Source organism: Aricia agestis, chromosome Z (assembly GCF_905147365.1).
Source record: "Aricia agestis chromosome Z, ilAriAges1.1, whole genome shotgun sequence".
Taxonomy (NCBI): domain Eukaryota; kingdom Metazoa; phylum Arthropoda; class Insecta; order Lepidoptera; family Lycaenidae; genus Aricia; species Aricia agestis.
The window spans coordinates 22,516,203-22,533,190 of NC_056428.1; the positions used below are offsets into that span (position 1 = coordinate 22,516,203).

The 16,988-nt window shown below is 37.0% G+C and overlaps 1 protein-coding gene across 1 annotated transcript; it reads right to left on the bottom strand.

The window, feature by feature from the left end:
• Positions 1–2,329: 2,329 nt before the first annotated feature.
• LOC121739237 (acyl-coenzyme A thioesterase 13) lies at positions 2,330–3,596 on the bottom strand. The gene is made up of 3 exons (XM_042131591.1): positions 3,409–3,596; positions 3,085–3,272; positions 2,330–2,542 (listed from the first exon to the last, which is right to left on the bottom strand). The coding sequence occupies exons 1-3, from the start codon at positions 3,490–3,492 to the stop codon at positions 2,386–2,388; spliced, it is 429 nt and encodes a 142-aa protein (XP_041987525.1). The 5' UTR covers positions 3,493–3,596; the 3' UTR covers positions 2,330–2,385.
• Positions 3,597–16,988: the final 13,392 nt, after the last annotated feature.

Below are 16,988 nucleotides of genomic sequence, written 5' to 3' on the forward strand. Positions count from 1 at the left end.
ATCAATAATCGCAATAGATACTCGAAGGCACTTGAGGTGGGGGGGTTTATACAAAAATCCTATTTTTTTTTGCTTTGTAATGGTACAGAAGCTTCGTCCGCGAGTCCTACGCACACTTTGCCGACTTTTATCTAAACTAGATATTGTACATAATAATTTTTAAGATTAATAAGACTTTTATCTAAAAGAGATATTGTACAAAATAATTAATAATAATTACCTTATAAAATTGGTTTAGATGAAAACTGCTTAGAGGTCTCGTGAGATTTGAGATCAAATAAATCAAAAATATGAATGCGACATGATTCCGTATGGAAGAATAATTATATATATTTGTGTCAATACTATCTACTACTATAATGATTTACACAACTCCAGACTGACAATATGATTTTTTTTACAAAATAATTATATTGCACTCAACAATAGGTAATTATGAAGCCATAAAACATGTGTAAGCCGTTTAATTAACATAAAATAATAATAAACACTACATAATTATTATAATAATAATAATAATAATAATGTTTATTTTTCTCTCCACAATAAACAATTTACATATTTTATAACATTTACAATACAGTGCACATATGTTGTGGGGAGACTGGCGTCTTAAACTAAGCAGTTTCCTGCTTGTATTTCAAGACACCAGGCCTCCAACCCTCGTACTCTAATAAATGTTAACAATAATAGCATGATTAATTATAATGACATGTGACATTTTATTCTAATTTTAACATTATCAATATCAATTAAATCTCAACATTAACAATATTATTACTTTAAATTAATTTTAATAAGTATGTGTGAGTGGGAGTAAGTGTGGGTGAGTGTGTGTATGTGTGTTATTATAAAAATGTGATTATGAATAATTTATACTTATATATTATATATTTTTTATTTTTATTTTATTTATCCAGCTAATCTTTATTTCTACCTATTAGATTTTCTGTTTCAGTATAAGTGAGGTTTAAAAGCCATTGAGTTACAGATTTCTTGCATTCTAATTTTGTTTTGGGGTAGATATTTAATATTTTATTGGCATTATTATACAATATTTTTCCTAACTTAAAAAAGAATCTATGGGCAAAAGATGTTCGGGTAATCTCAGTATTAAATATTTTGTATTGTCTCCTAGAAACTGGTGTAGGTGTATAGAAAACCAGTGAATGCTGCTTAAGTATCGTGAAAAGTACAAACAGTTGTCTAACTGTGAGGACTTTAGCTTCCTGGTATAGCTCAGTGGTAGGGAAGAGCCTCGGCTTGATCAGGCATATCTTAAGTAGAAGTCTTTGAGTTCTCTCCAGCTCTATAAGTTTGGTCTTTGCTGCTCCGCCCCAAGATGTAATACAATAGGAGATAACCGATTGTGCAAGAGCGATATAAACTGTTTTCATTGTTTCTCCGTTGGCAACGTACCTCAATTTCTTAAAAACAAATATCAATTTTCTGAGTCTCTGGGATATGTTATGTATGTGTTCGGCAAATGTTAAGCTGCTATCAATCGTCACCCCGAGATATTTAATATGTGTCGTTGTACTTATTTCAGGGCATTGGCACAAAATGGAAGAAGGTAAAGAACATTTATGCATATATATTCTCAGATTTTGCGGCAAATTCAATTTACGCATTGAGAAACACATGTATTTGGTTTTCTCTATGTTTAGCGTTAGACTATTCTTAGCCATCCACTGAGATACGACGTTAAAACCTCTTTGTGCTAATTCAAAAACCTCAGTCCAAGTGTTGGCCGTGAACGTTAGGGCAGTATCATCTGCGTAAGATGTTATTTCACCATTTTGTAGCGTAAGTTGACACAAATCGTTTAGGTAACATAAAAATAGAGTTGGGCCAAGTATACTGCCTTGCGGAATGCCGAAATCGAGTTTTTGTTCAGAACTACAGTGTTTACCTATTTTAACAAACTGAGAGCGATTTGTTACGTAATCCTTAAACAGAGCTAATTGTGTGCCACGAATACCTAGTTTTTCGAGTTTTTTTATCAATATTGTTAGAGAAACAGTATCGAAAGCCTTTTTTAAATCTAAAAATATAGTGAGTGTTTTTTTGTTACAGTCTAGATTTTTCACTACGTTTTGAGTAAAGTTATGAACAACTTCATCAGTCGACCTTCCCTTCCGAAAACCAAATTGTGTATCTGCTAAGAGGTGTTTTGATTCCAGAAAATTAACTAGGCGCTTATTAATTACACGCTCAAATACCTTTGAGAAGGAAGTCTGAATGGCTATTGGTCGGTAATTGCTAACAATATCTTTTTTTCCAGATTTATAGATAGGTATTACCGCAGATTTTTTAAAAGCTATTAACTAGCTATTGTATAAATTAGCTAACAATTACATTTATAGTACACTGACATTTACATATCTAAATACCTACATACTTGGTATGTCTTCCTGTAGCAAGCACTTGATTCTTATCTTTATTTCTCACTTCTACTTCTAAGAAGGCAACTTTTTTGCCAAGTTTCCTTGTTATTGCCTCAACTATGATATTGTCCCCCTCTCTAGCGGCGTTCAGGTAGCTGTAATTGTAATAATTATTATTAAAACAAGGATGAACATTAAATTGCTTCTGAATTTATGATAATTTTCCTGATATAAGCTAATATTAGTTTCAAAGTTAGTTTTTTACGAAAAAAAATATTTAATTCTAAAGAATTCTTTGGTTAGTATTATTAGTAACAGGAATAATTTCAATACATAAAGGACTATAGCCTGTACACAGACCTCTTTATTTTATAAATGTCATACAGAGCCATATGCCTAGGTTTGTACACAAAACACTCATAACTTGCTATCGACAAGATGGCCTAGTCATAAAAGTAATTCACCTTGGAATTCGATGTACAAAGGTAAAATGACAAAGTCTGGGACCAGTTATAGGCCTACTACGAAACCGTATTGAGACTCAAACAATCGGACGAGAATGCCACATCCTGCTCTAACAATGTCATTTCACGTTTATTAGAGTAGGATGCGGCATTCTCGTTTGATTGTTTGAGTCTCAAAACAGTTTCGTGGTACAAGCCCTGGCCTAACCTGCATTTATAGTATATCTACTAACCTTATACTCAGGTCTATTGATACACCTCTAGTATCACAATTCTCATTGGCAGTCAGCGCATAAGTGGATATTGCATCTACAAGATGTGCTATAAAACCTCCATGGAGAGTCCCTCTTTGGTTTAAATGTTCAGGGCCCACTTGGAACTCTGTCACCATCTTGCCATTGTCACAGCTTACCACTTTTACCTGTAAATAAAAAAAAGTTATAGACTCTATAAAAGTTCTTTTGGCGTATGCCTCCTTGGAAGTTTTGTTAATTTTGTAGGTCACTTAATGCACTGATACTAAACAAAACTATATCAGTTATGCCTGAGACGCATACCTTTCTGAGATTGGAGTCAAAACACCGAGTAGTTGCGATGGTTTTAGTAAATAACTCTGCGACTTTTGCTGCTTTGCTGGACATTTTTAGGTAAGGTTATGTTACGTAAATGTGAACAACAATACTTTAGGAAGCCCTTGATATTATGTTGTTTGTATAAACGCTAAGCGTGAACCTTTGTTTCATAATAATATTACCTGCACTGCTAAAATATGTAGGATTGGAGTTGGAGATAATATTATTGTTTTGAATCGAATACTGACGTCTGTCTGCTGTCAGTTGTCAAAGTCACGCTTGAAAGTTTTTTTTTTCATAAAGTGCTACGGCTTACTAAACCATAGTGTCAAGTAAAAGGCGGATTTAGTTTTCAATCAATTTTCAAATTATTATGATCCATAAAGTTAACTAGCGGTATTAACTTTATGTTATGATCACAGATCAGGGGGCTTACTCCCGAAACTGATATCGATTTCGATTTTCGATTTCAACGGTTTTTGACACTTTAGACATCTAAAATAGCGCACGATCGTGCTGCGGATCGGTTTGAAACTAATTTAACCTCAATGGATTTTGCTATTCCTGACAGCTATGCTAGCGCACGATCGGGATGTGGCTCAATTTGGAACTAATCAGCATCGAAACATTCGCCAAATCGAAATCTTAGGTGCTCGCGAGAAACAAAATTGTCTGAGAATCGAATTTCAGATCGTTTACGTCAAATTTCACGGTAGCAACTAGCAACAGAGGCACAATAGACATAACTACCAGTAGTTCGACTGCAAAGAAACGGACAGGTTTCAATATCTGTCAAATTCCTCGAGTTTCACTATAAACGGAATGTGCCTCGCGCTGGCTGATATAATCTATTTTTTAATTATTTAAAGTAAAGATTTCAAAATTGGATTCTGACAATTTTCAATTTAACAACCCTAGCGACGATTTTCGTCATAATACGTCAAATTGAAAAATTTCAACATCAGTTCTAAGCATGTTCTAAGGGTATGCGCGCACGGGCAACTTAGTTGCTCGGCGATTTATTTGTCTCTTGATGAAGTCTAGGAGCTAGTATGAATGTGCGCGCACGTAGCGACTCAACTCTGGGCAACTTTTTCGTTGCCCAGAGCCCGCGACGCAACTGTCTCCTTCCCTATTGGTTTCTATGCAAGTGCGCGCACGGGCAACTAAAAAGTTGCCGACCGGCCAGTTGCCACTCGACCGCCGCTGCGTGAGTTTGTGTGTACTTGCAGCAATGAGTTTCTAAAATACTAGAGTAAATACTAGAGTACTTTCGACACTCATTCTAAAGTAACTATTTTTTTTTTTTGGGTTATGCTCTCAATTTCATAAAACTAGTATAAAATTTCTCGAGAGTCAGCCGATCGCTCCATAGTGGATGCACCCAATATTCTGTTTTTCGACGCTTTCTTCGGTTTTTTATAGCGAGTGCAACAACCACAGACGTCTCGACCAAATCCATGTTGATGACTGTCAAGAAAAAAACTGAAAAAAGTCGGGTTGCTGTCGCTCTCGTGCGCGCACCCCGGCGACATGGCAAATATTTTTTCGAAAGAGACAAATAAATCGCCGAGCAACTAAGTTGCCCGTGCGCGCATGGTCTAAGTCGGCATACTCTATCGTTCTGTCTACTACTCTGACAGAGGCATCGACATAGATTGAGATCGATTGTTGCCGAGTTAGGTAATGTAAGCGTTTTTAGGGTCACTATGGTATCGACACGGACGTAAAAATGGGTATCGATTGGTATGGTGTCGTTTTATTTTTTGTTGATAATAAATATTAATTCATTATTATTTTAACATAATAATATAGCTCGCCTGCAAGCTTTTTTAATGTGATTGATGGCACCTCCAATGTATCTCTACAGCTATACGGTCCTATTTAAGTTTGGTATCGTGCTTAGCTTGGCTCGCCCGCATGTACCCTTTTGCGATTCCTGGATTTTCTTCCAGGAATCTCAACAACATTTATAGGTTTTTTTATGAAAAAAGGGGGCAAACGAGTAAACGGGTCACCTGATGGAAAGCAACTTCCGTCGCCCATGGACACTCGCAGCATCAGAAGAGCTGCAGGTGCGTTGCCGGCCTTTTAAGAGGGAATAGGGTAATAGGGGAGGGTAGGGATGGGAAGTGAAGGGAATAGGGTCTCCGGTAAACTCACTCACTCGGCGAAACACAGCGCAAGCGCTGTTTCACGCCGGTTTTCTGTGAGAACGTGGTATTTCTCCGGTCGAGCCGGCCCAATCGTGGCGAAGCATGGCTCTCCCACGTATAAATAAGTAAGGTGCGTCGGACGGTCCATTATTGTCCAAATAAAAACTAACTTTTGATGTCTACAAAATATATTAGAATATGTATAGGTACTTATGACAATGTTAAGTGTAACTACAAAAGAGAATTTACGTATTTGTTTAATGTCAAGATGTTCCTTAACGAAAATAACCATTTTAAACCCACTAAAGTAGAAAATGGGCACATCCATCTAATGTTTCTAAAGAAATGTATTTTTATGGTATGACGAAAAAACACAAACATTACATAATATTTCATATTTTTCGTAACCTTCTAATAATTTTAAATAACAATACAACATTGCCATAACGGCGTTGACAAGACGCCATGTCATCATTTCGATTTTGATACGATTTTGTTCCGGAATTCCTACGCGTTACAATGACATCAAAAACGAAATCGAAATCAGACTCGTATCAAGTTGATATCACTTTCGGGAGTAAGGCACCAGCATATTTTATCCATAAAGACAAATCCAATGTCTGATAAAAGTCTAATTAATAGCGTTTTCGGCATCTAAAACTGCCCCGGAGCAGAGCGGGTAGGGGCGGGCGGGCAGGCAGGGCGGGCCGAACTAGAGGTATATTTAATTAACTTTATGGGCCGAACGGATAGGAAAATAGCCAAAGTTTAAATCATTGAGAACAGAAACTACGTATTGCACTAGTACTCCAAAAAAAAATCCATGTGCTTTGTGGATCATCGGTTTTATTCGGCTATTTTCGTATCTATTCGGCCTGTCTTGCCTGCCCTGCCCTGCCCCGGGGCAGTTCCAGATGTTGATAACGCTATAATTAAGTTAGATAATTCAGAAAGATATTAGGTAAAGTTTTTCTGAAGTTGTAGACGTAACTCTAATGATTATTATTACATTGTGTATACTGTATACAGTAATATTTTATTTAATATAATATTTTCTCATATAAGCCTAAACTGCATTTCCTATACAATACCATCATTATCATAAAAGAGTAGTATGCCATTGCAGTGAAGATTGCCGGTCAGTTAGCAAATTTTGTCACGTAGCCAAATTATGCGTCATGTCACCATGTGTCTGATTAACAACCTTATTAGCTAATAGCCAGTACACACGGCGCGTATCGTGTTGCGTCGACGCCGCGCAGTGCTGCCCTTTGACCACAGAATACAAATTACTCACGGAGGTTTTGACGCATAGCTGGCCACACGGGCGCTGCGTCACGCAGCTTTGTTACGAATCCCTACCGCTTCGTCTCGGGGGCTCCTGTCCGTCATGTGTGCGTTGCGAGTTGCGACGACGCAGCGCGCCGTGTGAAAACCTTGATTATTTGTATGTGTCGCAGACAGATTGTATATTTAGCCGTATTACCATCGTGCGTGTCGTGCGTATCATCGAACGTGGACCGCCTTATTGAAGAACGTATCGCAATTACAATCCGGCTAAACGTCGACACGCCGCATTACAAAACTGCGCCGTTTTTTTAAACGTCTAGCCGTAATGTAATACGGCTGAATATACAATCCGCCTGCGACATGACGTGTAAAACGACGCAACGGCAGCTCACTGCGTCGAAGCAACGCTGACGCAACTGCCGTGTGGACTGGCTCTCAGAGCCTTCCATATTAACACCATGCATCGTTGTATAATAATACCGTAACTGGTAACATATTTACACCTCATTATTCACTAGCCCTCTATCTAGATATCGTCTTGGCTACATCTTTTTACCCAATACATATAGGTACCTAATAATTATAGGTCTACGTCTACCAGGATCTGATGGCAAATTTGGCTGGCAGGTTTTCAAAAAATATCCTAGATCATTGGATAAATTTTTATACTTGCATGTATAACACACAGAATAAGCCGCTATAAGGACAAAAAAGGATCAAAATTCAAAATGTTTCCAATTACCCCGGTATTGGTAGAGTCAATTTCTTTTTTCACTTTTTGCCATTAGATCCTGGTAGACCTATTATCAAATATTGCCCGTGTCTGTCAAGCCACTTTTCTAACATACGGTATCGGACAAATAAGAAACTGTTGCACCAATTTTGATGGTTTTCAATAAAATATTAAGGGTGTGTTGCACCAAGTTACTTTAACTATAACTTTAACTTTATAATGTCAAATGAATTGTGAAATTGACAGTGAAATCCCTAGTAAAAGTCCATAATGGACGCCATATTTGACGATAACTTTAACTATAACTACGCCTCTGGTGCCTCCCACCCTGATTTATTAAATTGAATTTGTCATAGAATTGAATTTGTCATTTGTTAGATAGAACTTGGATAGAACCTTAACCTAACCTTACCGTAAACGACAAGGGATAGATATACTTAGGCCAGTCTATTGTTTAGTATTTTAACTCGGATAGTTTTTTGTCGCGTGATGAAATATGTGAGAAAGTTGCGGGCAATATAGTCTAGTCCAGCCCCCCTAGCATACGCCAACGAGATATCTCGTGGATATATCACTCTCGAGCGTAGTGAATATTGTCGACATCGACATATTATATCTCTTTTTCGCTAACATGCGTATGTCGAGACTCGAGAGATAAATTTCTTGTTCGTATATATTTCGTTAGACATAAAATATAGCACATATAAAAAAAATATCTCTAATTTTAACGACAGACGTACGAAAAAAAATGTAGGTATGTCATGTTAGGGTCAATAGAGATGAAGAGATAAAACAGTTAACACCGTGAAAACGTTTATACGTGGGAGAGCCATGCTTCAGCACGAATGGGCCGGCTCGACCGGAGAAATACCACGTTCTCACAGAAAACCGGCGTGAAACAGCGCTTGCGCTGTGTTTCGCCGAGTGAGTGAGTTTACCGGAGGCCCAATCCCCTACCCTATTCCCTTCCCTACCCTCCCATATTTCATTAAAAGAAAAAAAGTGTAGAGTGAGATATCTCGTTGGCGTATGCTAGCACGGTAGGGGTTCCCAATCTTTTTCATTCTATGGCGCGCGGCGCAGTTACACGTCTTAAGTTAAGTTAATATTTTGTCGCGGTGCCCTACTCTACCTAGCTGCTCTATTACAAAATGATAAGTACATAAAAAAACACCTTTAATGATTATTTATAATTAGGTTAAGTAGGTAAATAATTATAAGCAAATATTGAATCATCTGTCTGCTTTGCATAATTATTAATTAATATTATAATACTTTTTTTTAATAAAATTGTGGTTTTGGATAATGATGGAGGATCGACTCACGGGCAACGGCGCCCCTCTTGCCTTTGGGTACCTCTGCTCTACTCTATACTTACATCTTTACTTATTATATTAAAAAGCTGAAGAGTTTGTTTGTTTAAACGCGTTAACACAGGAACTATTGGTTCTAATTGAAATATGATTTTTGTGTTGCATAGGCCATAGCATTTGAAATTTGAATATTTGTTGGTCGCGGTTAGCCGCGGTAAAGATCGGAATGGAGAGTACCTTTAGTTTGTCTCCACAGTGTTTCTATTCTTTCGCATTTCTACTGTGGCTATGCTAAAGGGGCTGGACCTCAGAACAGGAAAATAAGGGCTGGACCGATTTTTATGTTATCTGGTACAGAATATATTAAAAAAATACAGGGTACTACTTTTTTGGAAAATAGGTACCGTACCTTATTAACGCGAGCGCAGCCGCGTGGTACGTGTAGTAAGAAATAAAATCCCTAAATTCATGATGTAACTCAACCTTTATAGGTCCCAAACTGCTCTCGTTTTTATTTCAGCTCGTAATTTGACCTGCTCTCGTTTCAGCCGGTTTCGCTTACATAAGCTGTTTATCTTAATCTTTAACAAATTCTGTAGGTACTTACCGCATTATACAACTTACACTTACTTGTATGTCATATAAAGTGAATATTATGTCGATTGGAAATTATAGCTATTAGTATTATTATTACTTGGTTATTATCTGTTTTTTATAGGTAAGTATATCACATTAAACCTATCAGTGACGATGGTCCATGGCTATAACAACTTCTTAGATGTTTTTTTTTTTAATTTAGGTACGTTTTAAGATTTAGTTACTTAACCTAAAGATGATTTTGTAAGTCTGTAAAAGATACACCCATACTTAACTTTTGATTCAACGTGATTTATAGTAGAAATCGCCCAATGGTCGAAATTCGACCTTAAATTTAATTAAGTATCTTCTTTTTTTGGCTCCCCGTTTCAAGTATGTATTAACTATTTCAGATATAATAACTAGATCGAAATCGGTCCCCCTTTGGATGCTACGATGCCACAGACAGCCATACAGACAGACAAACTGACAGACAGACACGTCAAACTTACAACACCCCTCTTTTTTGTCGGGGGGTTAAAAAAATCAGCCAAGTGCGAGTCGGACTCGCACACAAAGGGTTCCGTACCGTTATAGAGAAAAAATAGGCCAAAAATTGTGTTTTTGTGTGGGAGCCCCCTTAATTATTAATTTTACTTAAATATTATTATTAATTATTAAATTACACATATATTTAAGGCCTTTGTGAAAATTTCAAGCGCCTAGAGGTAGGCGCACGCACCCTTTTGCTCTATAATGGTACGGAACCCTTCGTGCGCGAGTCCGACTCGCACTTAGCCGATTTTTTATGATTCAATAATTACTGACAATATTTATTACGCCCGAGTCGCGACGAAAGGCTTTCATAAAAATCCAATGACCCGTATAATCGAACCTTAACAGATGTGTAAGTCGACAAAACGTGTTTCTGAAATCGCCTGGCGAAGACTACGCCTTTCTCTCTCTCGCATGAAAATCGACAGTGATGCGAGAAATGCAAATCCTCAAGCTCATTCACGGATCCCAACCCTTATTAAATACCTCGCGAATAATATGTGATTAAACTTGCATATTTTCTCCTTATCAGTGCTGGTTTAACACTACCAGCGCCTTGGGCGAAATGTCTTTGGCGCCCAGGGTGCTGGTAGAGCTGAAAATAGGACGGCATCCCTTTTAATCCGCCTTGCTTCGCCTCCGCAAACTAGTGTAGATATTACAAAAACGTTTAGATAAGGCCACTACCATTGGACATAATTTATTATGTACTGGGCGTCCCATGCTTCATGTGTTGTCCAATATTGGGCGCCGGCCAGGTCCATTACAGCTGAGACGACCACAAGTAAACGTGCAGACGGAATACAATGTTTAGCATACTTGCACACAATCGTCGTTTTGGCAACGGTAATATTCTTGTCGTCATATTTCATATTATTAAAATAGAGTGTTTGGATGGGTTGACGAACACTTTTGTGGTACACCTTACGGAAAAAATTTCACGCCTATTGATTTGTGTGTGTTATCATCGGTCAGTCAAGGTTTGTGCGGCTTTTATGCTGCTCCACCCTTTGCTTTTAGATGTTGTAACATTGGCTTGGTGGAGAGGGGTCACTCAAGCTGGGTGGAGTTTCTAGGATGTTAAAGAGATATCGTTCTGTGTCGAATCTACCCGCCATGTGGCTTAGGACTTTATCGTTCCTGTCTTTTATAGCCATTCTTATGTTATAATCTTTTATGTGTTCGGTTGACACCTCCGTGGCTCTTTTTATGAAGCTTGCCAAAGCGTCTCCATCAGTGTCAGTGTAATAGACACAGGTGTTAGTGTGCCGGGATATGGCTACAACTGCATGAGGAACGCTGTCATGGATTGCCAGCTTTCGGGACTTGGTCTGTATGATGATCGCCGAGGGACTCGTTAATCCCTGAGCTTCATAGATTGTGAGGACGCGAGAGTCCGTTCCCGATTAGTGCCTGTATATTTAGTGAGCGCTGCTTTCTCCTCTTGTGTGTGGACAAGATACAGGGTATTTAGATCGGTTTTAGGTATTCTCGCTCCTGTATACTTCGCTAGCTTTAGGGACCGCACAATTTCCTTCGATGAATAGATGTTATTATAGACCAGGGATGGTAGGGTTGGCTTGCAGAAATTTCTTTCAATAGCTTGGGCCAGAGACCAGAATACATTTTCCCGGAAAAGAAGCGCTCGAGTCTCTCACGAAATTGACGTGTTGTTTCTTTGCCCGAATGATCTCTTTTGTGAAATCCGCGATAAATTCCTCCGCTCCTCAAATAATGCGCGTCTCCGTTTTCCACCTCATCGCTCCAGTCTAGTCCATTCTTCCTTCCACGTCCAGGCTATTTTACTGTGGAACGCCCTACCTCCGGAAATCAGGTTAAGCCCAACCAGAGATACATTTAAACGTAGAGTCCGACTCTATCTAAATAAATTGGCAGAATAATAAGTATAATATTATAATATACGTTACTCAATGTTTTATATGGATGTATATATGAAATAATGTATATGTATAATAATATTATGTATAATGTATATATTGTATAGTATTGGATATATATAATATCGCCATAGTAGTATTAGTATATTGCAAATATATGTGTAACTTGATATACCTATATAGAATGCCTAGTATTTGTTATTATATTTATCATTATTTATTGTTTATATATTTACATTATATTATTTCTTGAATGTCTATTATTTTTTCCAAACAGGAAGCACCTGTGTCTTTTAGTTTTGTCTCTGCTTCCACCCAATGGTTGATTGGTAGAAAATGCCCTATGGCATTAAGTCCGCCATTTTACATTGTGCAAAAAGTATAAATAAAATAAAATAAAAATAAATTGCATGTCTTGGCCTTAAAAGTCTTTAATTTGAGGATTCCGTCAAAAATGTTGCTTTCCAAAAGCATCCGGCACCAAAGTTTTGAGAACCGCTGCTCTAAATATAGCACCGCGTTTACCTTTCGAATGTCAGGTAAGGGATAGTTACGTCACTCATACGGAAGTGCCCACGCAACGGGCCAAAAGCAGTTCCTTTCCTCATGCCTCCGTATAAGAACACGCTCAAACAGGCTTACGTTACGTAAGAACTTCCACTATAATTTTAGAAAATATAGTCTGACTCCGTGGTCCATTGGCTTAGAGCTCACGACTAGCAATAGGAAGCAACAGGTTACAGGACTAAGAATAGCAAATTAAAATATATAATATAACTAGCTGTCCCGGTGAACTTCGTCTCACTTTAAAACCTTCTCTGGACTTCTACGAATATTTTAAGACTAAAATTAGCCCAATCCGTTCAGCCGTTCTCGAGTTTTGCGCTTAGCAACACATTCAGCGACTCATTTTTATATTATAGATAATATGTACTAGTATCAGAGAAGTTGATTCCTAGGCAGATGGGGGACCTTCGTAGCTTGGTCGTGTTACGTCAAACCCAGCCGACAGATCACAAATAACATTGAATTGACGTGATCCGACCAAATGAGGTTGGTCTGTCAACTGCCTAGAGTTCAACTTCTCTGAATTATGTTGTAGGTCGATTACCTGATCGTCTAAAGTAAGTACATTACCATTATTATAAATGCGAATGTGTGCCTGTTACCTCTTGACGCCTAAGCGCCCGAACCGATTTAGATGAAATTTGGTATGTAGCTACTTTGAGAAACGGGAAAGGCGTAGGATAGGTTTTAGTCCACGCGCGGCATTGCGTGCGTCATCTAGCGATCTGTAATCTGTATGTGGTGCATGCATGCAAGAAATCGCATCGCCTGATCTCTCGCCTATCTTCGTATCGTCCTAGTGGGAAAGAAACAGAGATGTACTCGTGTGTAATGCGCACACACATTACCAGTATAAAAGTTACTGCTGCGAAGCTGGCCTGGTTTCAATGAAACCGGCCACCGTCACCGAAACGGGTGTGGAGTGTGGACAGATAGTCTGTTCAAAACTTATTTGTATAATATCGATACTTACTTATTGGCATAATGCTCCTATGATGTAATATTGATATCGACTAATATTTAATCCTTATTGGTTTAAATTACAACTGTCAACGTGTTGTTATTTTGAGACCGGCTTAAATGCCATTCTTAATTTTTAAATTGCAACACTCACTGTCGACTCTTTCTGAGTAAAGGTACAGAGCATAGATAAAGTATTATAGTATAGATGTAGTCTTAGCCCGTCATCGCGTGGCCATTTTGTGCTTATGTTCATACAAGTAGTGTGCGTTTATTTTCTTGAATATTTCTATTTGTCGATTATTTCGAAACACATTATGATACAGAAAAGAAAGACAATTAGTTCATGATATCGATTAACTATAGTTCAAGTGATGAGAATCCGTAAACACACGTAAAAAGCTATGCAATTTTTATAGCCAAATTATTAATTGATGTGACATTTTTAGGACTAATGCCTTATATGGCACGAATGAGGAATTAATAAACTTATAAATTATCTTTTTAGCTTACAAAAATACCGATTGAAAAGCCCAAAAAACGTTGTTCAAAACTTACGTATGTAATGTTAAATCCATGTGTTTGATGCATTCTTTGACCATTCTTATGGTTTATTATTTAGCGAAACCACAAAACTCAACAATATCTAGCATTAAAATGTTCACTAAAAACCTTTCTTAACACTTTTATTACATGAAATATGCAGACGGACTCCTTTGTTATATCCTAGTAAGTAGGACATAACATTACACGCTTATGACGCTTATACATCGATATAAGGCTCTCTCTAGTCTATAGTACCTCAATGGTACAGAGAGTTACAATTTTTACAAGATGACGCCCGCAATTCCGTTTCGACCAAATTAGTTTATTGCACGAGAAACGTAAATTTTTTGCAAGATAAACTATGTCCTTTCCCCTTACACACAGTACCTCCATACCAAAATTCCATTATACACTTTGAGATCACAAGACGTTATTAAATGTAACGATTTATCGCGTTCTCGCTAACATCACAGAATAGATAATAGTTGCTAGCCACAGAATAGAAGTACAAGTACTAACATACAATAATTATTTTTTGGTTTTATAAGCTTTAATTTCATTATAGAATACGCATCGTTTTTTAATTATTGGTAAAAAACAAAATATTGAGAACTTTGTCGCCCCTCCTCCCCCACTCACCTCCTAGACTAGTCAGGACTTTTAGTATGTTTTGTCCCTATCCACCCTGAATAAGTTGCAGAAATCGCTTAGGTTCTCGCTCACGCACTCTACAACTACTTTGTTGACTGAGCTATTCATACACTATAATATTAAAGTAAAAATAAAATTAAGTATCTTAAAAATTAACAAAATACTCATTCACGGAATGATATTTAATCAACATTAGGTATTCGTATTTGGTTTAAATAATATTGGCTGGTCGATCGGTTTTAAGTGATTGACAATTATTATTGTGTCTGGATTTTCAGCGCAGATTGAAATTTCGAGTAATGAAATTGGCCCATAAATTAAAGCGAATATGTTCCGTGTTTAAAATTTTAAACGAGTTTAAAACGTGAAAATTAACTACAGTTCCATCATTACACTGAGTCCATTCTTATACTATACCTCTTAAATATCTATTTACTTAGGTATAATACTGGGGAGAGAAATTCTATCATTAATGAAATCTAAAATAGTGTCATAGAGTCTATGTGTGGCATAGACTTATAATTTATATGTGTATAAATTAGTCTATGATAGTACGTTATAAATTAGTCTATGATACCTGCAATTCCATTGCGCCGAATTACGTTTATCGCGCTGGAACCGTACATTTTTCAGGGATATTTCTGTCCACCATTTTATATCTTTAAACGAGCAATTCTTGTATATATATATATATATATATATATATATATATATATTATATTGGAATCTCGGAATCGGCTCCAACGATTTTCATGAAATTTAGCATATAGGGGGTTTCGGGGGCGATAAATCGATCTAGCTATCATTTTTAGAAAATGATTCCTAGCTAGATCGAAGAAGGTGTGACAAAACTAAGTGATAATACTTTAGGGCAGGGGTGCCAAAACTGTGCGCCGCGGCGCCCTGGTGCACCGTGGAAAGGCAAGAGGGGCGCCGCGCCGTGAGTCGATCCTCCATCATTATCCGAAACCACACATACTTGTTATAAAAAAATAAAATTATATAATATGAATTATATAAAGCGGGCAGATGATTAAATATTTGTTTATTATTGTTTACCTGCTAAAACTATATTAATCAATGATCATTAAAGGTGTTTATTTATGTATCTTTTAACTTTTTGTAATAGCTATGTATCGGAAGGGCGCCGTTACAAAATTTCCAGGGTCCCGGTCAAATCAAATATTCAAGGTCACACGGACTGCATCGTATAGGGCACAAAGCTGCAAAAATAGAATGGAGGTACTAGTCCCGATTGTGAACGCTTAAAATGCTAATTCTACGATATAGCCCGCGGAACAGCTGAGCCGAGCGACGCTGAAATTTTAAATTCCCAATACGTTTTGTATCATTTTGTACGTTTTAAACGTAATTGCTTTCAAATATTGTTCAAAATTAAACTCAGCGGGGCTAAAATGGTCGCTTTGAAGAATCATGATATGAATCATAATAATATGATTCATTTTTCTAAAATCGCAAAATGCAACTCTGCAATTCATTTCGTATTTTTGTACTGATTTGACATTTGTCAGTTTGAGAGTTTTGACAATTCATTAGCTGAATTGATTGAGAGGAATTGCTAAATGTGACCATTTAAGCCCCGCTGCTATTGCGCAAAATCCGTACTCAATATTGTAATATGTATCTGTATGTTGCATTCAAACCGCTGAATTTTATAACTTTAAATATATATTTATTCCATTTATTTTACTTTGTAAATGTAGTTTAAAAAGTATGCTATTCTATAAACAATTTTTATGCGAAAGTGTGTCTGTCTGTCTCCTTACGCTTAAACTGTTTTAGTGAAATTCGATATGGAGACAATTTGAAACCCGGAAAAGGGACATGTAGGCTAATTTTGTTAATAAAACAATGTGAGGTACCCGCGAGAAACGATTTTTGTAAGCTCGTGTGCTACATGATACTATAATGTATTATTATTACATCAAGTAAATCCATTTCTTGGTTTTTTCTGTTTTATGGATTTTTGAAAACACGTCTTGAAACATTCGATTTTTTATTATAAAAAAATAGGTACGATTTAACTTCAAGTTTGATGCAATACAAGTCTTGAAAAAATTAACAAAAGTGAATCAGTGGCTTTACTTTTGATATCAAGGACGTCATATTACGTGTGATTAGTAGTGATTACGATAAGAAGTTATATAACAGAAAAGTAGGCTCAGGCGCACAAGGCCAAAGTATCCTACCGATATAAATGTGAAAGTTTTTTAAGAATGGATGTTTGTTAGGGCCAGCGCAGACAGAACGGAGCGTAGCGGCGAGGATTTTATTAACGCAATTGAAAATAAACTTTGAT